Source organism: Bubalus bubalis, chromosome 16 (genome assembly GCF_019923935.1).
Source record: "Bubalus bubalis isolate 160015118507 breed Murrah chromosome 16, NDDB_SH_1, whole genome shotgun sequence".
In the NCBI taxonomy this organism is placed as follows: Eukaryota; Metazoa; Chordata; class Mammalia; order Artiodactyla; family Bovidae; genus Bubalus; species Bubalus bubalis.
In genome coordinates, this window is record NC_059172.1 from 8,016,306 (window position 1) to 8,038,022 (window position 21,717).

General features: G+C 52.7%; 1 protein-coding gene across 5 annotated transcripts in view; it reads left to right on the forward strand.

Moving 5' to 3' along the window:
• Window positions 1–21,717, forward strand: part of LRP4 (LDL receptor related protein 4) — a 53,629-nt gene that overhangs the window by 10,104 nt on the left and 21,808 nt on the right. For 4 of the 5 annotated variants that reach the window (XM_025266102.3, XM_025266103.3, XM_025266104.3 and 1 more), the window contains exons 2-23: window positions 4,104–4,250; window positions 5,637–5,753; window positions 6,324–6,437; window positions 6,925–7,041; window positions 7,380–7,508; window positions 7,751–7,870; window positions 8,502–8,627; window positions 9,221–9,346; window positions 9,546–9,680; window positions 10,050–10,175; window positions 11,220–11,450; window positions 12,295–12,451; window positions 13,526–13,743; window positions 13,904–14,080; window positions 14,470–14,592; window positions 16,441–16,649; window positions 16,823–16,904; window positions 17,686–17,791; window positions 18,535–18,736; window positions 20,199–20,388; window positions 20,473–20,604; window positions 21,509–21,649. In XM_025266102.3, coding sequence (XP_025121887.3) covers window positions 4,104–4,250; window positions 5,637–5,753; window positions 6,324–6,437; window positions 6,925–7,041; window positions 7,380–7,508; window positions 7,751–7,870; window positions 8,502–8,627; window positions 9,221–9,346; window positions 9,546–9,680; window positions 10,050–10,175; window positions 11,220–11,450; window positions 12,295–12,451; window positions 13,526–13,743; window positions 13,904–14,080; window positions 14,470–14,592; window positions 16,441–16,649; window positions 16,823–16,904; window positions 17,686–17,791; window positions 18,535–18,736; window positions 20,199–20,388; window positions 20,473–20,604; window positions 21,509–21,649 — 3,225 coding nt within the window. Of the gene's footprint in view, window positions 1–4,103; window positions 4,251–5,636; window positions 5,754–6,323; window positions 6,438–6,591; window positions 6,813–6,924; window positions 7,042–7,379; window positions 7,509–7,750; window positions 7,871–8,501; window positions 8,628–9,220; window positions 9,347–9,545; window positions 9,681–10,049; window positions 10,176–11,219; window positions 11,451–12,294; window positions 12,452–13,525; window positions 13,744–13,903; window positions 14,081–14,469; window positions 14,593–16,440; window positions 16,650–16,822; window positions 16,905–17,685; window positions 17,792–18,534; window positions 18,737–20,198; window positions 20,389–20,472; window positions 20,605–21,508; window positions 21,650–21,717 lie in introns of those variants that run through there. The other variant, XM_025266105.3, reaches the window with a different exon arrangement.

Here is a 21,717-nt window from a genome sequence, read left to right on the forward strand (position 1 = left end):
TCTGCACGGGGTCTTAGTTGTGGCACTGGGATCTAGTTTCCTGATGAGGGACCAAACCCAGGCCCCTGGCACTGGGACTACAGAGTCTGAGCCACTGGACCACCAGGGAAGTCCCAGATTATTTCGTTTAATCTTTACAAAACCCTTTGTGGTAAAACTATTGTTATTCCCATTTTATGGATGAGGAAACTGAGACTCTGGCATGAACTAACTCGCTCAAAGTTGTAGAGTTAGTGGTAGAACCAGTACTTGAACTCCAGCCTCTCTGACTCTGGAATCTATGTTCTCTCACATGTTCCGCAGTATCTGGTAGTATAAGCAGGTGGACGTCTCTCTTTCTTTCTGAAGAAAGCAGTGAGAAAGTGGTAGGTAACATGGCTGAGATTCGAGTTAACCTCCTAGGAAGGCCCTATGAGCACAGTAACATGTATCCCAAAAGCTGGATTACTGGATGATCAGGGATAGTGAACACTTTGGGAAGAGATCTTTTCCTTGTTGAACAGCATTAAATTGAAGGTCCCATGCCCTCTACGGCCAAAGCAGACTTGCAACGTGGCTGGGAAATAGTGTTCAAGGCCAGAAGCCCCGGGGAGCGCTCTAACTGAACCCTTCTTGAAATGAAGACCTCGTCTTGCCACCCGTGGTCATTTGTTTCCTTTCTTCACTCACCATTCTTTCAGTTAAAAAGGGTTAAAAGCTGTCCTTTATGATCACAGCCAGGACTTGAGTGAAAAGGCAGAATTCCACCTCCCAGGATCCCAGAGGGGCAGCAGTTGTCCAGAAGAGCTGAGTCTTGGAGGATAATGTGTCTGTTTACTATATGAACACCCAGGCCAAGAGTTTGCCTGTCGCCGGCTGCCTGACCTTCACATGCCGACGTTCAGATGTTGCTCTGACAGGCAGGAAGTCGTGCCTTTTCAACAACCAACTTGATGCCCACCGGATGGAATGCTTTGTTTCCAAGTCTGCAGGGGGAAGTCAGGACTTCTGCTATCACTCAGCCAAAGGGGGTTGGGGAGGCTAAAAAAAAAAAAAAAAAAAAAAAAAAAAATCCCCTGAAGGCTCTTCTTTACCTACTGAATTCCTTTTTTTTTTTTTAAGATTTATTTATTTATTTATTATTTTTGGCCGTGTGGGGGCTTTTCTCTAATAGTTGTGAAGTTGTGAGCAGGGGCTACTCTTCCTTGCGATGCGTGGGCCTCTTACCACGCTGGCTTCTCTTGCAGGGCACAGGTTCTAGGCACATGGGCTCAGTGGTTCTGGAGCACAGGCCCAGCTCCTCCACCTCCTGGAGAATCCTCCTGGACCAGGGATCGAACCTGTGCCCCTGCATTGGCAAGCAAATTCTTAACCACTAGCCTGGATTTCTTTTGACTTGCATGTAGCCTAAGATGCTGCTGTCCATGATCCTGGTACTCAGGTTCTTAGCTTCAAGGCCTTTTAGAAAAGAAGCTAGCCCCCAAATCCTCAATGTCCCCACACCTCCAGCCTGCACTTCTGGAGCATCCTTGGTGTGCCCAGGCATGGATTAGCCTCTCCCACATTCATCTTCTCATCCAAGTCTGTGACTTTTTTCTATACCAAGCTAAGGGGACTATGGTACTTAACACAAGGTAGCACAACTGGTCAGGGGGTCCCAGCTCTGTCCACTCCAGGTCCAGAGCTTTTTCCTCTTCCCCTCCCTCCCATACCTTCTCCTCTCCATTCACCCCCTTACCCTGATCGCCTCCTTGGTGTGGCCCTGCTCCCTGCTCTGTGTGGTTAGCAGTATTTCTCAACCTTCCATTTATGTTTTAGGCTGGATAACTTATTTGTTTGGGGGCACCTTCCTGTACGTTCGGAGGAGGCAATGGCACCCCACTCCAGTACTGTTGCCTGGAAAATCCCATGGACGGAGGAGCCTCGAAGGCTGCAGTCCATGGGGTTGCTGAGGGTCGGACATGACTGAGCAACTTCACTTTCACTTTTCACTTTCATGCATTGGAGAAGGAAATGGCAACCCACTCCAGTGTTCTTGCCTGGTGAATCCCAGGGATGGGGGAGCAGCCTAGTGGACTGCCGTCTATAGGGTCGAGCAGAGTCAGACAAGACTGAAGCGACTTAGCAGCAGCAGCAGTTCTGTACATTGTGGAATATTTAGCAGCGTCTGTGGCCTTTATCCTCTGAATTCCATCCGCATCACCAGTTACAACCCAGAATGTCATCACACATTGCCAAATGCCCCCCAGGGAGAAAAAAACATCCTTCACTGGGAACCACTGTGGCAGCCTATTCTTGCTCTTCATCGTTCCTCCCCGCGAAGGGGGTCAGTGTCTTGGTGAGCCCCATGGCACGGAGTCCTCTGGAATACTTAGTTATTGCTCTTCCATCCCAGCCAGAGTCCCCGAAAATGGTGCTTATAGCTGTGATGAGCTGATCACACTTAGAAATGTTTCTCAGGCTCTGGTGCCCAGGGTCTGAGTGAAAAAAAACAAAACCCTCCCTTCTCAGCGCTCCCAGAACAGGCCAGAGAGGAGGGCGCTGGGGCTTCGGTGCTTGCCTGGGAAGAATCCTCCGTCCTGCACTTGGGGAGACCTGGAGAGACAGGCGACCTGGCCTTGGAGTAGATATGCAGCTTCTCCCAGATGGATTCCTGTGGCTTCCGCAGGAAGTCCTGCATCTTTTCTCAGGCAGCCAATTCCCTCAGCATGTGGAAGGCGAGGGCAAGTCCTCCGCTGAGGGTGGGGTGAGAGCTGTGGTCTTCCACTCCAGAGACATAAGTTTTGCCTGTAGTTTCAGAGCTTCACAGATCACAAAGGCTGCCCACCCAGCCCCCCATCCATCTGCAGGTTAGGGACCCCTGCTTTCTGCTTATCATTGTCCTGGGGGTGGACATGGAGAGGGAGGGGTCTAGGGAACAGCAGTCCTTTGCTTTCGGTGGGAATAGCAATCCACCCTTTCACTCTGGGCCCTGAACCCTAAAGCTGGCCCCAGGAATATAATGTGAAGTGACGATGGATGTCAAGGAGATGAGCCAAGAGAGGAACGCTGGGCCCGGGAAATAGGAAAGGAAGCGGGGTGGCATTTGGAAGCTGACTCCTTCCTCATTCCAGCCCAGCCCGAGGGCAGCGCCCAGCGGAGGGGAGGACAAGGAGAAGAAAGCAAGTGGGGGAGATGAGCAAGGGAGAGGTGGCCCCCGTCCTTCCCAGCTGCAGCAGCCCAGCGGGTTAGATGAATGCTGGTGTCGGGGGTGGGAAGAGTGACCCTGGCAGAACCCTTTGTTCCAGCTGAGGCTGGAGCGGGGGCACCGAGCCATTCACACGCCATCCCAGGGCATCCTGCTGGGCACGCTGGGGAGGGGGTGCAGCGGCCGGTCATGGGACTTGGCCAGGCAGATAGCTGGATGCTCAATAGGGAAGCCCAGCTGCGTGCAGCGGGGGCTGGGGGCGGGGCGGCCCCTGCCATCCTTCCTCCAGGCCGCAGCCAGGCCCACAAACAGGAAGGCCTCGGCTGGCCCCAGTCGTTCTGCCCCAAGGGAACCTGGTCCCCCTACCCCGTATCCCGTCCCCCCTTCTCCTGGTCGCCCCCCTTAGAGGTGCGCTCCGACTGTAGGACTCCCAGCAGTGTCTGCTGCTTCCTGCTCCCCGGTGTGACTTCTCATGCCCAGAGGGGCGCCAGCATTTTAATTCAGCGTCCCAGTCCTGAATAGAGGCAAAAGCATCCATAACGCCCCCTGGATTCGGAGGGAAGGGCCTGGATTCGGAGGGAAGGACCTGGAAGCCTTTGTGCATCGGCCTCCTGTCCCTGGTTCCCTTTCCTCGGGACCAGTAGCCCTGCAATTTGGCGTTATTTGTCTCTGGTCTTTTGCGGGTGTGCAGAAAACCCTGTCATAGAGGGGAGACCTGGGCCATCTGTGAGCCCAAAGTCAGACAGTATCTTCTGGACCATTTGTGTCTAGAGGAGGGGGACAGCACCATGACGTCATCCACATCTCCCCGCAGTCATCTCCCTGACCTCCTGGGTAACAGTGCCCCTAGACTTGGCTCCTCTACCTTGCCCCCCCTGGAATGGGTTTTAGTTGGGTGGGAGCTGAGCCCTCACTGGTTCCTCTTCTCTCTGCCCAGGACTGGCCAGCAGCCCCGAGTGTGCCTGTGGTCGGAGCCACTTCACGTGTGCGGTGAGCGCCCTGGGAGAGTGTACCTGCATCCCTGCCCAGTGGCAGTGTGATGGAGACAACGACTGCGGGGACCACAGCGATGAGGACGGATGTAGTAAGAACCCCTCCCCCTGCCCCGGGCTCTTGGGAGGGTGACAGATATAAACAGATGGGAGGTTTCCTCACAGTGTGTATGGCTTCAACCTTCCCCTATTTCCCATATTTCCACACACGTATAGTCAATAAATGGTAGCTCAGCTGGTAAAGAATCCGCCTGCAACGTAGGAGACCCCAGTTCGATTCCTGGGTTGGGAAGCTCCCCTAGAAAAGGGATAGGGAACCTGCTTCAGTATTCTTGGGCTTCCCTGGTGGCTCAGATGGTAAAGAGCCCGCCTGCAATGCGGGAGACCTGGGTTCAATCCCTGGGTTATTGGGAAGATCCCCTGGAGGAGGGCATGGCAACCCACTCCAGTATTCTTGCCTGGAGAATCCCCATAGACAAAGGAGCCTGGCGGGCTGCAGTCCATGGGGTCACGAAGAGTCGGACACAACCGAGCGACTGAACACACACAACACAGCCAATAAAACAGAGACTTTAAACAAGCATAGGAAAAAACAGCCTTGAATAGATCTCTGTATTTGTGTGCGTGTGTATTTGTGATGCATATTTGTATATTTTTAAATGTGCACACTATACGTGGATGCAGACTGTTTATTTCTTACGTTGGTATTCTGTGTAATCACACCTTCTTAAATAAACTAAACTTGGTAAGAAATTTTATATTCTTGTTAAGTCTCCCCTTTCCCCTAGTGCGATAATGTGCACCACAGGCTAGGGTGCCCTGGATACACGTCCTGGGTGTGTAGCAATATTGCTCCTGAGCCAGTTATGTGTCTGGGTTCTGGGGTGTGGCCCCCACCCCGGCAGCACCTACGTCTGAGGGAGGCTAATTAGTCTCGTAAGAGTGAAGCTATAGCCCGGACCTTATTACCCCTAACCAGTTTAGCTAATTGCGACGGTGGTAAATGGCTCACTTTCATGGAGCACTTTCATATGCATTATCTCAAAAGACCTCTCTGAGTCAATTATAATTATCCCCATTGTACAGTTGGAAGACCCTGGAGCTAGGCGAGGGTAACTGGCTTGTGTGATAAAAGTAATGAGTTCTAGAAGTTGACGTGGAGCCCAGTTGTGTCAGCCATCATTTAATAAGAGGAATGGGGCGGGGTGAGGAAATACATTTGTCTCTTTTCATGCTTTCCTTCACTGCTTTCCCGGTGGTTTTGAGTTCCTCGGACTCTTCTGTCCTGTGAACCCCTGAGGAAGCTCTCTCTTCTTAGCTGCTGTTTCTGCCTGGTTCTGTATTAGTGGGCGCCGGGGGCAGTTGGAGGAGCCAGTGAGGAGGGACCGTAATTCAGACAGGGCCAGAAGGAAGGATGGGGTGTGCCTGAGTAAGGGCCCCAGACTGACCCCTGTTCCCCTCCCCTTCCCGGGGCTCAGAGCTGCCCACCTGCTCCCCTCTCGACTTTCACTGTGACAACGGCAAGTGTATCCGCCGCTCCTGGGTGTGCGACGGGGACAACGACTGTGAGGATGACTCGGACGAGCAGGACTGCCGTGAGTGCTGGGCGGGGCTGGGTGGCTTCCACCGGCTCGGCGGGAAAAGGCGTTTCAGTCAGAAAATGAGGCCCCGCTTTTTCACCACTGAGGTTAATGTTTGCTGTGGGTTTGTCACATATAGCTTTTATTATGTTGAGGTATGTTCCTTCTATTCCTGCTTTCTGGAGGGTTTTTATCATAAATGGATGTTGAATTTTGTCAAAGGCTTTCTCTGCATCTATTGAGATAATCATGTGGTTTTTATCTTTCAATTTGTTAATGTGGTGTATTACATACACCCATGGCTGATTCGTGTCAATGTACAGCAAAACCACTACAATATTGTAATTACCCTCCAATTAAAATAAATACAAAATAAATAAAGAAAAGAAAAGAAAATGAGGCCCCAGCCCGTGGTCTTTGGCTCTTGTCCTTCCACCTCCTCTCTCGGCTTATCTAAGCCCCCCTGGAGGTGGGGGACAGCCAGCTCCCCAGCTCCCTAGGGCAGCATCAGAGGTGCTCTGCTCCACCAGGCTTCCCGCTGGGCGTCCGGGCGCTGGCCGGCCCCTGACCGCTCTGTGCCCACAGCCCCCCGGGAGTGTGAGGAGGACGAGTTCCCCTGCCAGAATGGCTACTGCATCCGGAGCCTGTGGCACTGCGACGGCGACAACGACTGTGGCGACAACAGTGACGAGCAGTGTGGTGAGCGGTGCTCCGGGGGCGGTGCTCCGGGGGCGGTGCTCGGGGGCGGTGCTCCGGGGGCGGTGCTCCGGGGGCGGTGCTCCGGGGGCGGTGCTCCGGGGGCGGTGCTCCGGGGGCGGTGCTCCGGGGGCAGCAGGGGACGGGCAGCGAGGCTGTGGATGGCCTGGCCGAGGCAGGGGCAAGAGCCTCGGGGGCCCTAGCACTGCCCAAGCCTCGAACTGCCCGGGTATCTGGAGCAGTTGGAGGAGAGCAGGATGGGGAGATGGGCCCGACACCCCAGGGACCACAGAACGGGAACCTGAGGCCAGTCTCTCCAGGGCCTCTTCTTTCCCCTCAGGAGTCTATACCGAACCCACGGAGTCTTGCAGGGCCTGGGTCAGACTCCCGGGGGGCAGCGAGGGTGGGAGTCAGGGAGGATGACCGGAGGGTAACCGGCGCGGCTCCTGCAGGACTGCTGTCCCATTGTGTCCCCCTCTCCACCCCCCAGACATGCGCAAGTGCTCGGACAAGGAATTCCGCTGCAGCGATGGAAGCTGCATTGCTGAGCACTGGTACTGCGACGGAGACACCGACTGCAAAGACGGCTCCGACGAGGAGAGCTGTCGTGAGTGACCCCAGGACTCAGGCTGCCAGGCTGGGCTGGGGGCAGAGGGCGCCATGCCGTGGGCTGAGGGCCAGGCCGAGGAGTGAAAGGACAGCGCCGGCCGGCCGGCGGGAGGGTGGGTTCTTAGGCAACAGCTCCTCCTGGGCGGGGCCGGGAGGGAACAGGTGCCCCAGGTGAGAAGGGAGGCCTCCCTTTGGTCCTCTGGCATACGGGCATGTATCAGGGCCACGCCCAAGGAAACTTCTGTGTCTGAGCGCCTGGCCCCTTGGAGGAGTCTGGGCCCCTCTCCTCTGAGGGGGCCTGAGTGCGTGCCCTTCCCCGCCTTGCCCTCCTTCCAGCCTCAGCAGTGCCAGCACCCCCTTGCAACCTGGAGGAGTTCCAGTGTGCCTACGGCCGCTGCATCCTCGACATCTACCACTGCGATGGTGATGACGACTGCGGAGACTGGTCGGACGAGTCTGACTGCTGTGAGCACTCTGGCCAGCGGGGTGGAGGAGGGGAGGCCATGCTGGGAGGAGCTCCTGGGGGGCAGGGGTGAGGCCGGGTTGCCAGCTGGGGCAGGAGCTCAGGAGAGGAGCTTCTAGAGTCCCTGGTTCCCTATGGGGCCAACACAGAGAAGCCGGGGTGCCGGCGATGTGGCTTCCTGGTCCACTGTGGGACACTGCGTGTGTAGACCGGCTAAAGACAGAAGCCTGGCGTGTCTCCCCAGCCTCCCACCAGCCCTGCCGCTCTGGCGAGTTTATGTGTGACAGCGGCCTGTGCATCAACGCGGGCTGGCGCTGTGACGGCGATGCGGACTGTGATGACCAGTCTGATGAGCGCAACTGCAGTGAGTGGGGGGCAGTGCCAAGGTCTGGGCCGGAAGCAGGGACAGGCCACCTCTGATAAAGCTCCAGGATAGTTAAGACAGGTCCATCATGTACAGTCGTGTAGGCTGGGCACTGCACAAAGGTGCTAGGTCCAAAAGACGCCAGTCCCCCAGTAGACTTATTTATTCCATAATTCTCTACATCTATATAGTCATCATGGCAGTTTTCCAGCAGATGGCAGTAAAATGTCTTGAGGAAAAGACACCTTTTTTTGATTCCCACAGAGATGCCATAGAGACCAACTGTGACCCTTGTGTCAAGAAGAGTGTCAAAGGGATTTCACTGCAGTCCTTTAGTTAAGATTTAGCTTGGAAGACAAGGGTGCCGGTTTGATCCCTGTTTAGGGAGTTCAGCTCCCTCTTGCCTCCTGGCCAAAAACATCCAAAAGGTATAACAGAAACAACATTGTAACAATTCAATACAGACTTTAAAAATGGCCCCCAAAAAAGAAAAATGGTCCACATCAAAAAAAAAAAAAATCTTAGGAAAAAAAGTGGCGTGGGTGCTGGCGTAAAGTGCAGCCTAGGGTGGCAGGGTGGGGCTTCGGGCTAAAGCGGGGTCAGCCTTTCATCAGCCCTGTGCTTTGCCCAGCCACCTCGGTGTGTACAGCGGAACAGTTCCGCTGTCGGTCAGGCCGCTGCGTCCGTCTGTCCTGGCGCTGTGATGGGGAGGACGACTGTGCGGACAACAGCGATGAAGAGAACTGTGAGAACACGGGTACGGTCTCCCTGGAGAGCCCCAGGCCCCCTAGCCCGTAGTTAGGCTGGAGCAAGGAGGTGGAAAGAGGGTGTTACTGCTGCCTCTGCAGTCTGGCCAACGTGATGCTTTCATCAAGTCTTGCCCGTGGCCTGGATTTTTCTTGCTTGTTTCAGTTACCAGTGTCAAATCAGGTGCATCTGTTGATCTGCAGCCTCATGGCCTGGAACACAATATCAGAGCCGGGAGTTTCAACGGCCTCTCACATTCTTACTCACACGCGGCCAGCGCCTGTTGCTCTGGCCTGCTCTCCGGTTGACAGCCCTACACCCCTTCCCCTAGCCTCACAGGTGCCGGACGGATGGGTGGGCTCTCTCATTCTGCCCCACGTCCCATCTCACCATGCCACTGTCCTGGGGAGAACACGAACGCAGACAGCCCTGTCTGAGCTGTTTCCTGCCCTGGACCCCAACCCTCCCACCTTGAGTCTCATCTGTCTCCAGCTCAGCATAGAAAATGACAGGCTCCCATCTTTTTGTTGTTGTTGACCCAAGCCCCGTCAGCCCTGCCTGGCGCTGACCTGGGTCTCCTTCCCTCCCCATCTTCCTCTCTAGGAAGCCCCCAGTGTGCCTCGGACCAGTTCCTGTGTTGGAACGGGCGCTGCATCGGGCAGAGGAAGCTGTGTAACGGGGTCAACGACTGTGGGGACAACAGCGATGAGAGCCCCCAGCAGAACTGCCGTGAGTGTCCCCACCCCACTCTCCGGGTGCGCCCGCCCATGGTTTGTGGCCGTGCCCCACCCATCTGCTTCAAAGAGAGTCCTCCCCAGGGACGCTCGCAGCCCCGGGAGCTGTTCTTCGTGGTCCAGGTGGAATGCCAAGTTGGCCGTCTGGGGGAGGATTCCGGGCTCAACTCCCATCTCTGGCTTGGCTGGCACAGGGCCCCGGACGGGTGAGGAGAACTGCAGTGTTAACAACGGCGGCTGTGCCCAGAAGTGCCAGATGGTGCGGGGGGCCATCCAGTGTACCTGCCACACCGGCTACCGGCTCACTGAGGATGGGCGCACCTGCCAGGGTGAGCTGGGGCCCCCCCGGGTGGGAGCAGGGCGGGGGGCTGGGCTAGCCGTGGGCCAGCCCTCTGAGAGACGTGCCCATGTGTCATTATCTTGATAGCCCCGGGAGCTGGGGATTGTTGTCCCTCTCGTTTCGAAGACGGGGGGAAATGAAAGCTCAGAGAGGTTGTCACTTAATGAAGGTCACAGTGCTGATGAATAGCAGAGCTGGGACCCCAGCCCAGCTCAAAGCCCTTAACCACTTGCTCTGTAGGCTTCCCGCTGGACCTGGGAAGTAGGCGGGTGTGTGGGCAGGAAAGAGCTGGTCAGCTTGGGAGCTCAGGCTGGAAGATGGTAGAACCGAGATCTTCTGCCCTTGCTCCATGTCACAGATGTGAACGAATGTGCCGAGGAGGGGTACTGCAGCCAGGGCTGCACCAACAGTGAGGGGGCTTTCCAGTGCTGGTGCGAAGCAGGCTACGAACTCCGGCCTGACCGGCGCAGCTGCAAGGCTCTGGGTAAGGGGGGGCGGGGGTTGGCATTTGGCTGGGTGGGCAAAGAGCTGAGCAGGGCAGCCAGGGGCTCTGGTGCTTGGAGATTGGTAGAGAGTTAGAGAGATGGTTTTTTTTTTTTTTTTGGCCTTTTAATTTTATATTGAGGTATAGCCGATTAACCGGAGAAGGCAATGGCACCCCACTCCAGTACTCTTGCCTGGAAAATCCCATGGATGGAGGAGCCTGGTGGGCCGCAGTCCACGGGGTCGCTAAGAGTCGAATAATACTCAGCGACTTCGCTTTCACTTTTCACTTTCCTGCATTGGAGAAGGCAATGGAAACCCACTCCAGTGTTCTTGCCTGGAGAATCTCAGGGACGGGGGAGCCTCATGGGCTGCCATCTATGGGGTCACACAGAGTCGGACACGACTGAAGCGACTTAGCAGCAGCAGCAGCAGCAGCATAGCCGAATAACAAGTTTGAGCAAACTCTGGGAGATCGTGAAGGACAGGGAAGCCTGGCATGCTGCAGTCCATGGGGTCGCAAAGAGTCGGACACAACTGAGCAACTGAACAAGAGAATCAGCAATTAACAATGTTGGGATAGTTCAGGTGCACAGCAAAGGGACTCAGCCACACATGTACATGTATCCATTCTCCCCCGTACTCCCCTCCCATCCAGGCTGCCACGTAATATTGTGCAGAGTTCCTTCTGCTACATAGGTCCTTGTTGGTTATCCATTTTAAATATAGCAGCGTGTACATATTCATCCCAAACTCCCTAACTATTGCCTCCCTGTATCCTTCCTCCCTGGGGACCATAAGTTCGTTCCATAAGACGTTTCCATTGCAATAAAATGGATTGTGAGTTGCATTCTGGGCCCCAAGAATGGGATGAGATGTACGCTTTGCAGGCTGCCAGTCTTCTCATAATGATGGATGCTGACAGCTTGAGACATGCCCTAGTGGGCCAGGAGGCCCCTTGGAGCTTGGGGGGGGTGCATGCTGATGGCTGCCAGGGAGCAGCTCTGGAGCCCAGTTGGGGCCCCATTTCTATGCCACGTCCCAGGGCCGGAGCCTGTGCTACTGTTCGCCAATCGCATCGACATCCGGCAGGTGCTGCCGCACCGCTCCGAGTACACGCTGCTGCTCAACAACCTGGAGAACGCCATCGCCCTGGATTTCCACCACCGGCGCGAGCTTGTCTTCTGGTCTGACGTCACCCTGGACCGGATCCTCCGCGCCAACCTCAATGGCAGCAACGTGGAGGAGGTTGTGTCTACAGGGCTCGAGAGCCCAGGTAAGGAACGAGGACCCGTGGGGAGGGGCAGGGCCACACCACGTGCAAAACCACCAAGGAAGGAACGTGTGAGTGGCCACAAACCTTTAGACAGCAAAACATCTCACAGTGAAACCTTGCATGCAGCTCTAATACAGAAAATGTTCATTAGTCTACATTCATTTTATAGGCTCAGATTTGTAATGTTTGCTCGTGATTGAGCTCGATCAGTGAGAATACTGAGACCATTTCGTTGAATGGAGCTGTTTGAAACCAGAGATTTGCGGCTGACAGCTGTAATTCTCTATCAGCCTGGCATCCCATCTAACTCTGACCTTTGTGTTGATTACTTCATATTAGGAATATTCTGATGGACCCAGATAGATAGCATCCAAATGTTTGCAGATTAGAAAAACAGTAGCTCACTCTGCCATCTCAGGCCATTCGACAAGCAGGGGAAGTGGGTTAGAATTCGGTATTAATTAAGTACATTTGATGCAGACGTTTATGGAACTAATGATGTTCCCCTGTAAAACCCTGAGGCACAAATTGCAAACCCCGGGGCCAGTGGGGGTCAGGGAGCTAGGATTCTGGAAGTGGAGTATGATTGGCTGAGAGGAGGAAACGCATGACCTTGGATGGTTACTTGAGTTCTCTTTGCCTCAGTTGCTTCATCCTCATGGGGATTATTATGGCACCTAACTCACACAGTTGTCACAATTCAAGGTAAAACGTGTGTTTGTAAAATGGTGAGAAGAGTGCCTGGCCCAAGAAACAGCTTCATGCAAGAGTTGCCCTTGTTTCTATAGCACACAGGGGCCCTGGCTGAACCCCTGACACTCTTTCCATGGCCTGTTTCCACCAGGGGGCCTGGCTGTGGATTGGGTCCATGACAAACTCTACTGGACCGACTCGGGGACCTCAAGGATTGAGGTGGCCAGCCTGGACGGGGCCCACCGGAAGGTGCTGCTGTGGCAGGACCTGGAGAAGCCCAGGGCCATCGCCTTGCACCCCATGGAGGGGTGAGCGAGCTGTGACTCCAGCTGCCACGTTCCTCTTACAACCTTTAGGGACAGTTCCTCCACCCCCTGGGCCAGGCTTTACTGGGGGGCCAGGGGACCTCACAGTGTGGCGTTAACAGCCTTGGCTCTGCACCCAGACGCACCAGGGTTTCCAGCTCTTCGGTAACTGACTGTATGGCCTTGGGCTAGTTCATCTCTCTAGGCTTCCATTTTACTCATTTCTAAACTGGTGATAAAAATATACCTACCTCACAGCTGTGTGAAGATGAAGTGAGGTGATGCATTTTAAATGGCACAACACACATTATGTAAGTGGTAGCTGGTTAGTACTTTTGTTATTAGTTTATAGGGTTGAGCGAATGAATAAAAATTAGTAATTTTATTATTAGAAGAAAGGTCTTTTGCAGGGGAAGTTCTTTGCCTCTGGCTTTTAAAAATTAAGTGCAATCAATTGAGAGGGGTGTCTTCTAAGATCCTACAGTTATAGGTCCGCTGGTTTAGAAACGTAGTGTGTGTGGTACGTGGCATGTGTGTGCGTGTGCGGGTGTGAAAATGACAAAAGGCAGCGGTAGAGGCTGTGACCAAGAAGAAAATGCCTGTCCTGAGTCGTAGCCCACTAGTATTTTTTTGTTTCACAAGGTCAGGATTTTCATCTGTTTTGTTCACTGCCATGCTCTCAATGCGAAAAGATATGCTCATCTCATAGCAGATACTCCAAAATATTTTTGTTAAGTGAATACATTCTCTGTCTAGAGACATTTAAATTCAAGCATTGAGGGACTTCCCTGGTGGTCCCATGGTTAAGATTCTGTACTTCCAATTCAGGGGGCATGGGTTGGATCCCTGGTCAGGGAACTAAGGACCCATATGCCATGTGATGTGGCCAAAAAAATTTTTTTTAATAATAATAAAATAAATAATTCAAACATTGAAAAACACTCTGTAAACCCAACAGAATGTATTTCCTACCAGTTGGAGTTCCCTATCAATAAGAGCCCCCTGCCTGATTACTATGCTGGGTACCTTACCTGCCCTCTACTGCCTACCTCTCAATGTCCTTTTCTCTCTTCCCAGGACCATTTACTGGACAGACTGGGGCAACACCCCCCGCATCGAGGCCTCCAGCATGGATGGCTCTGGCCGCCGCATCATCGCTGATACCCATCTCTTCTGGCCCAACGGCCTCACCATCGATTATGCCGGGCGCCGTATGTACTGGGTGGATGCTAAGCACCACGTCATTGAGAGGGCCAATCTGGACGGGAGTCACCGCAAGGCTGTCATTAGCCAGGGTGAGGCCCTTCCTTTGCTCTCCTTCATCTCTCGTTCTGCTTACCCTGTCCCAGCCCCCAGAAGCCTTTGGCAGAGGGTGAGATTTGTACAGATGCCAGGCCTGGGCCCAGGAGCCGGGCAGGCCATGTGTAGACTGAGGTCCTCCTGGACTTTCCCCAGGCCTCCCGCATCCCTTTGCCATCACGGTGTTTGAAGACAGCTTGTACTGGACAGACTGGCACACCAAGAGCATCAATAGTGCCAACAAATTTACTGGCAAGAACCAGGAGATCATTCGCAACAAACTCCACTTCCCCATGGACATCCACACCCTGCACCCCCAGCGCCAGCCTGCAGGTAAAAAAGAACGCCCACCTGGTGAGCTTCCAGTGCTTCTGAGAACCTTCCTTGCACCTGTCAACAGTTGCCAGGGTTCCCAGCAAGGAAATTTAAGGTTGGCGCTGGTGCGGACTCATTCCGCCCTCTGCTGGACCCCTAGGGTACAACATGGAGACTTAGGAAAGACTCATTTTGCTTTGCTATCCCCCATCTAATTCATGCAAACATTTCCTGTGTGTCAGGTATTCACTCTGCTCGTAGGTGGGGGCAGATATACAAAATAAGAAGACATAGTTTCTTCCTTCAGGAAGATCGTGCCTTTGCTACACCCCCACTCACTAGCCTTGGGACCCCTTCTGCCAACCTTTGGCCTCACCTGACCCTCTCGCTCTGGGCTTTTTGAGCAGGGAAAAATCGCTGTGGGGACAACAATGGAGGCTGCACCCACCTGTGTCTGCCCAGTGGACAGAACTACACCTGTGCTTGCCCCACCGGCTTCCGCAAGATCAGCAGCCACGCCTGTGCCCAGAGTAAGTGGGTTTAGGGCCCCTGCCTCAGTGGACCTGCCTTGTGAGGGTGGGTGGAGCGAACAAGGGGAGGAGTTTGGGAAGTGCCTGGTTAGGGGAGGAGCCAGCTCCTCAGGCAGCCCCTGGAGAGGAAGAAGGTAAGGAGCTGAGGGCTGAGGGCCCAGCGGTCATCCCTGAAGGCTCAGGGACACCACAGAGTCAAGCATGAACCCCTGCAAACAGGCTTGTGGATCATTTCACCCAGGATGCTTTGTCCCTAGGCAGCAGGAGGTTTCCAGACCCTTCTATAAAGCAAGGGAACGGTTTCCTAGCTCTTTACCTTTGGGGCTTCCTTGGTGGCTCAGACAGTAGAGCGTCTGCCTGCAATGTGGGAGATCCAGGTTTGATCGCTGGGTCAGGAAGATCCCCTGGAGAAGGAAATGGCAACCCACTCCAGTATTCTTGCCTGGAAAATTCCATAGACAGAGGAACCTGGTAGGCTGTATAGTCCATGGGGTCGCCAAGAGTTGGACACGACTGAGTGACTTCACTTTTACCTCTAGCATCACCCTAGAGACTGTCTTAGCCCCTAAACCAGAGAGTAAGGTAAAGACATCTGATGATGCTCTATATACAGAGGCCCAGGATAAATAAGTGTCTAGTGAGTGAAAGATGATGGGTTCCCTGGGGGCTCCCTGAACTGCTGCTTTGGCTTCCTTTGAGTGCCTGAAGGTATATTGCCTTGAGAGGGTGGGCCTTGTCTAGCTCAGAGGCGCAGGTGATTTTTTTCCTAAGAATAGTTCAGAGAGGAGTGATCCAACTGGGTGGACACCCAGCCAGGGGCCGGGGAGATGCTTCACACATCACAGCTCTTCTGTTACTGCTGCGTGCCTGCTGCCCTCCTTGTCTCTGGTGAAAACCAAATTTCTCTCAGGACCTAGGTCCTTTCCAGAGAGTGAAATGAGGGAAACTATTCCAGGGAACAGAGGCAGGAGTCATTCAACGCACTTTGAATTGAGAACCTTGTTTCCTTGCATTCTCCTGTGCCCAGCTCTTCCCACGTGGTCTTGATGAGATGCAATGAATTTCCCCCGAAAGAAGTTCAGTTGATAAAGTGACGCAGGAAGTGCCTTTCTAAGCAGAATAGTAGACTGGGAAATATTCAGACAGACCGGAATAGGGGCAGGGGATGGAGAAGAGCCAGCTGGGAAAATGCTGAATAGGAGTGTGGCCAGAACTCCACCTTTGAAGTCAGACCTGAGTTCAAGTAGCTGTGGGATCCTGGGCCAGTTCCTGGGCCCCTGTTAGCCTCTGGATCGTTGATCCAGAAAATGAGAATAAGAATAGCGTGAACCACAAAGGACTGTTAGGAGGGTAAATGAGACAAGGCAAGGAAAACAGGAAGCTCAGTGCCGGGCAAGGAGCAGGTACTCAGCAAATAGTCATCATTGGCCCGAGTCACGAAGAGCATAGAGGAAGGGGTCTTAGACCACGCAGTGGTGCAGAAGTCCTGAAGTAGACGCGGAAGGCAGAGAGGTGGGGTGGGGGCTTGACAGGGATCTAGCCCAGTCCACTAGGGGACCCTGAGCAAAGTAAGAGCAGAGGAGAGTTGAGATGCAGCTGACAGACACTTAAACAGGATGCCCTTCTGGGCCCTGCTGGCGTCTATTTCCATTGGCTCCTCAAGTCTGATGGTGCCAGCATGGGCTGCCCAGTGCTCAGAGGGGGTCTGAGGTGTGAAGCGAAGGGGACAAAGGGCACCAGACCCCAGGAAGTGTGGTTGAACCAGATGTCCTGCAGGCGAGCGTCTGTGTCTGCCACTGTTATCGGATTTAGAGCATTAAAAGAAGACCCCTTTCGGCCTTTGATCAGGTCTTGACAAGTTCCTGCTTTTTGCCCGAAGGATGGACATCCGTCGGATCAGCTTCGACACAGAGGACCTGTCCGACGATGTCATCCCACTGGCTGATGTGCGCAGCGCTGTGGCCCTTGACTGGGACTCCCGGGATGACCACGTGTACTGGACAGACGTCAGCACTGACACCATCAGCAGGGCCAAGTGGGATGGAACAGGGCAGGAGGTAGGGCCGGACGTGGGGCACAGGCCCTCAGGGAGGGCAGGGCAGAAGGGTGGGATTCACCCTTTCCCAGGAAAGGGCCTCTCAGACCTTTGCCAGCCTGCCAGTTGCTGGTGTTCGGGCCCCAGAACTGGGGTGCAAGTCCGGTTGGTGATACAGTCTTGCTTCCCGCCTAGGTGGTAGTGGATACCAGTTTGGAGAGCCCAGCAGGCCTGGCCATTGACTGGGTCACCAACAAGCTGTACTGGACAGATGCAGGTATGTAAAGGGCACGTGTGGCCTGACACTCTGGGATCTTCTTATTTAAAACCCTGGCCTCAGCTCGAAAGGACCTAGTGTCCCTCCTAGCTCATTTCCGTCTTGACCTGAAGTCCTTGGTCAGTCATGAGTGGTTGGGTTGCTGCAGAACTGAAGTTAGAAGCTCACATCTGAGGGTTTGGCATTTGCCATTTGCCATTCAAGTGGCAGCTACTTCTGCTGTGCAGCTGATGCTTGAGAATGTTTTGAGGCATTTCAGATGAGAAGCCTATACCCTGTGGTTTTCCTTCCATCACTGTTTTGGTGAAAGAGGCATTTTCTATTAGGCAGGTAAGTGTGGGAGGCAGGGAGAGTGCCTTAAATGAGAGCTACTCAAAGTGTGGTCCGTGGACCAGCAGCGTCAACATCCCCTGGGAACTTGTTAGAAATGCAGATTCCTGGGCCCCGCCCCAGACCTGCTCAATCAGAATCTTTGGGGCTTAGGAATCCGTATTTTCACAAGCTCTTCTGGTTCTTAGGCACAGTACAGTTTGAGAAGCATGGCCTTAAATGATCAGAATGGGTTACTTGGGTTGAAGAAGCCTTAGTCTTCCAAGAAACGGAGCTAATCAATTCCTTGAATTTCTTCTTGAAATTCAGGTCCCTCCATATTCATTGCTTTTATCACAAAGTATTTCTTGAGGATTTGTGGCACACCGAGCTCTGTGCTGGGCGTGGAAGGTAAGAGGGTGAACGAGCGAGACTCGAGTTGACATCTTTGCCCACACCGACTTCTTGGTAGGGACAGACCGGATTGAAGTGGCCAACACGGACGGAAGCATGAGGACGGTCCTTCTCTGGGAGAACCTGGATCGCCCCCGGGACATCGTGGTGGAGCCCACGGGCGGGTGAGCGCCTGCCCTCCGGAGCAAGCTCCCCCACCCCTGATCTGAGGACTAGAGTGCAGTCTGCGGGCTAGGGACAGAGGCCAGACAGACGCACCGAGGAAGCACGAGCAGCGGCATAAACCTCAGAGCATCGTGACCAATCTGTCTCCTCCATGGCCAAGGAAGTCTTTTACGTCTAAAAATTTTTCTTCCTTCTTTTTCTTTTTTGTTTTTGCTTTTTGGTCTGCTTACTAAAGTAAGCTGTTGTCTTTTTAAACAGTTTATCGAGATTGAAGTTTCTCTCCAACAAAAACTGTTGTTAACAGTGGAGGGTAGTGTTTCCAGATTTTCTTCCCCGTGTAGGCACACATGTGGTGGTGGTGGTGGTTTTTGTTTGAGAACATACTGTAGCTGTACCTTGGTTTTTTACTTGGCTATATATCTTGGATATCTTCCCATTTGATCAGTAGATTTTTGTTTCTTCTTGTTGGTTGTATAGAATTCTGTTAAGTTGATGTACCGTAATTCTTTAACCCATCCAGTCAAGGAAACATTTAAGACCTTTGGTGGTTTTTGTAGTGATATAAGATGTAAGACCTTCAGAGACAGCTCTGGGTTCAGCCAGGAGGGAGCTGGAAACTGAGGCAAGAGGCTGGGGAGGCTGGGGCAGCCACTGCAAATAGAAACCCTCAAGCCCTGGGAACCCTGAATCCCCACTGGGTAGTAACTGGAAGGCTTGTAAGACCTCCCTTGCCTGTGCCCAGGTACATGTATTGGACGGACTGGGGTGCAAGCCCCAAGATTGAGCGAGCCGGCATGGATGCCTCAGGTCGGCAGGTCATCATCTCTTCCAACCTGACTTGGCCTAATGGATTAGCCATCGACTATGGGTCCCAGCGGCTCTACTGGGCTGATGCCGGCATGAAGACGATTGAGTTTGCCGGACTGGATGGCAGCAAGAGGAAGGTAAGCGTGGCACATGGGCATCCTCCCACAACCCCGACCGCTTCCCCAATGGGGCTTTCTGGCTGGCAGCTGACGGGACCCAGGGAGGCCTAGGGGAGATCCAGTGTGGGGTGAATGCTATTTCTCTGAGACTATGGCTGTACTCCAGAGCCTGGGGTCCCTGCTCCTTGATGATAAAAGCGAACTAGGGACCATGTGGCTTGTGGGCCGGGGTATAAGTGCTTTCCTAATAACCATCACCACAAATGCTAATTTATCACCAGTCACATACTAGGCCCATGACCTCTCTCTCTCTGTTAATTTTGGTATAATTTCCAACTTAACAAGCTGCAGGAATAGTCAAAAGAACCAATAACTGATATTTTGCCACATGGTTATACCATTCTCATTCTCTCTCTACACATGCACACACACGCACACACACACAGACCTTATTTTTCTGAACCATCTGAGATTCCATTGGAGACATCCTGCCCTGAACCCCAGAGAGTCCAAAGAGTCCAATGCGTATTTCCTAAGAACAAGAACTCAGTCTTTCATAATCATAGTTCAGTGATCAATATCAGGAAATTTAATGTTGATACAATATTACTGTCTAATCCGTAGTCCATATTCAGCATCACCACCAATTGCCCCAATGATGTCCTTATGACTTTTTTTTCTTTTTTAGTCTAGGGTCCAGATTACAGTTGTTTTAAGTCATGATGTCTCTTTAATCTGGAACATTTCCTCAGCTTTTCTTTATCTTTCTTGATCTTTGTATCTTTAAAGAGTAAATGCCAGTTATTTTGTAGAATGTCCCTCAATTTGTCTGACATATCTTTGTGATCAGATTCCGATTATACATCTGGGGCAGGAATACTACATTAAGTCATGTCCTGAGTTCTCAGTATGTCTTATTAGTAGCTTGTCAGCTACAGATGTCAGCTTGTCTCATCATTGCAATACCAATTTTTTCTTCTAAGATTTGTTTTTAATGTGGACCATTTAGAAAGTCTTTATTGAATTTGTTGCCATATTGCTTCTGTTTTATGTTTTGGTTTTTTGGCCACGAGGCATGTGGGATCTTAGTTCCCTGACCAGGGATCGAACCCACACCTGCATTGGAAGGTACAGTCTTAACCACTGAACCACCAGGCAAGTCACCAGCTTTGATTGTGTGGTGAAGGTAGTGTCCACTGTGAAGTTGCTGTTTCTCCTTTTGCAGTTAGTAAGTCACTTGTACAGAGATTCTTTGAGATTATGTAAATAATACATGATCTGTTAGAATCATCACACAACCCTTGGAGCCAGGCACTGTCATGATGCTATTACAGATTGGCAGACCAAGGCTCGAGAGATTTTATAACCAGCTCTAGCTCAAGGTCACACAGCAGGTGGTACTGGCAGCGTGCGCCTTTGATGCCTGCTCTGTACTGTCAGACCTGGTTGGGGCATGACGTAAGCGCTGGGGCCCTGGCAGGTACTGATCGGAAGCCAGCTGCCCCACCCGTTTGGGCTGACCCTCTATGGGGAACGCATCTACTGGACCGACTGGCAGACCAAGAGTATCCAGAGTGCCGACCGGCTGACGGGGCTGGACCGGGAGACCCTGCAGGAGAACCTGGAGAACCTGATGGACATCCACGTCTTCCACCGCCGGCGGCCCCCAGGTGACTGGCCCTTGGCCCACACTGGCTTCTCCTTGGCTTCCCTCTGCCACGGTCCTTCTCGTTGACTCCCTCCTCCCCACCCAGTGTCCACACCATGCGCTACGGAGAATGGCGGCTGCAGCCACCTGTGTCTTCGATCCCCAAATCCAAGTGGCTTCAGCTGTACCTGCCCCACAGGCATTAACGTGATGCCTGATGGCAAGACCTGTTCACCAGGTAGGTCTAGGCATCACAGACCTGGCTAGAGCCTCTTTGGGACAGGGGCAGTGACTCTCTACCTTCCTCGCAAGTGGACTCTAATGTGGTCTGAGGAACCTAAGCTTCTAGAGGCTTAGGGGCAAGATAAAGCTTTTTTAAAAAAAGAAGAGATGCAAGGGAACAGGCAGGCAGGATTAGAAGCAGGGTCCAACTAGGTCTCATGGCATCTTCATGCACATTAGAAAAAGATGGTCCTTTCTTATTTTCCTCTGTTGGGAAATTGTTATAATATACTGATTCAGTTAGACTAAATCACTTTAGTTCCATCTGCCCCAAATTGGTATAGTAAATACTAGAACATGTGATAAATTACAAGGTAACGGTACCTCCTTTGAAATGGCACTTGTGTGAGTAGGCATGACCAGCACAACCTTCATGATAATCTGAATTGAAAGGTCTCAGAAGCAGGAGCTGGCTGCCCAAATGTTGGAAGCTGATGTTTCTCCCTAGGGGATGCTTCATGGTAGGCTACATTTGAACCTGAACTTCCTAGGGAATTTGAGTGAGAAAAGAGCTCTGAATTGTCCCAGGCTGTGGGCAAAGCTCTGTTTCACTTAACATGAAGTTTTTTAAACTTCAAAGAGATTCACTTTTGTGCCAATAATACAGAACTGTGTCCATGAATCAGACCCAATGCTAAGGGTTTTTCTGTATTGACCTTTTATGCCTACAGCCCCCTGTCATTGTCCCCATTTTACAGATGATGAAACTGAGGCTTAAACAATTTAAATAATGTGCTCAGGATCACACAACTAGAAACTAATGGAGGTGGAAAGCATGAACTTCAGCTTGCCTTACTCCAGATCCTCTCATAGCCGTGCTAGGATGACTGTCCTCTTTCCTTCTCTCCACACCTGGGCAGGCATGAACAGTTTCCTCATCTTCGCTAGGAGGATAGACATCCGCATGGTCTCCTTGGACATCCCTTATTTTGCCGACGTAGTGGTACCCATCAACATCACCATGAAGAACACCATTGCCATTGGAGTGGATCCCCAGGAAGGTCTGCATGATCTTCCCTGCTCTCCCGGCCCCATAGCAAGGGCTCTCTCCGCGCTACCACCTTTGCCT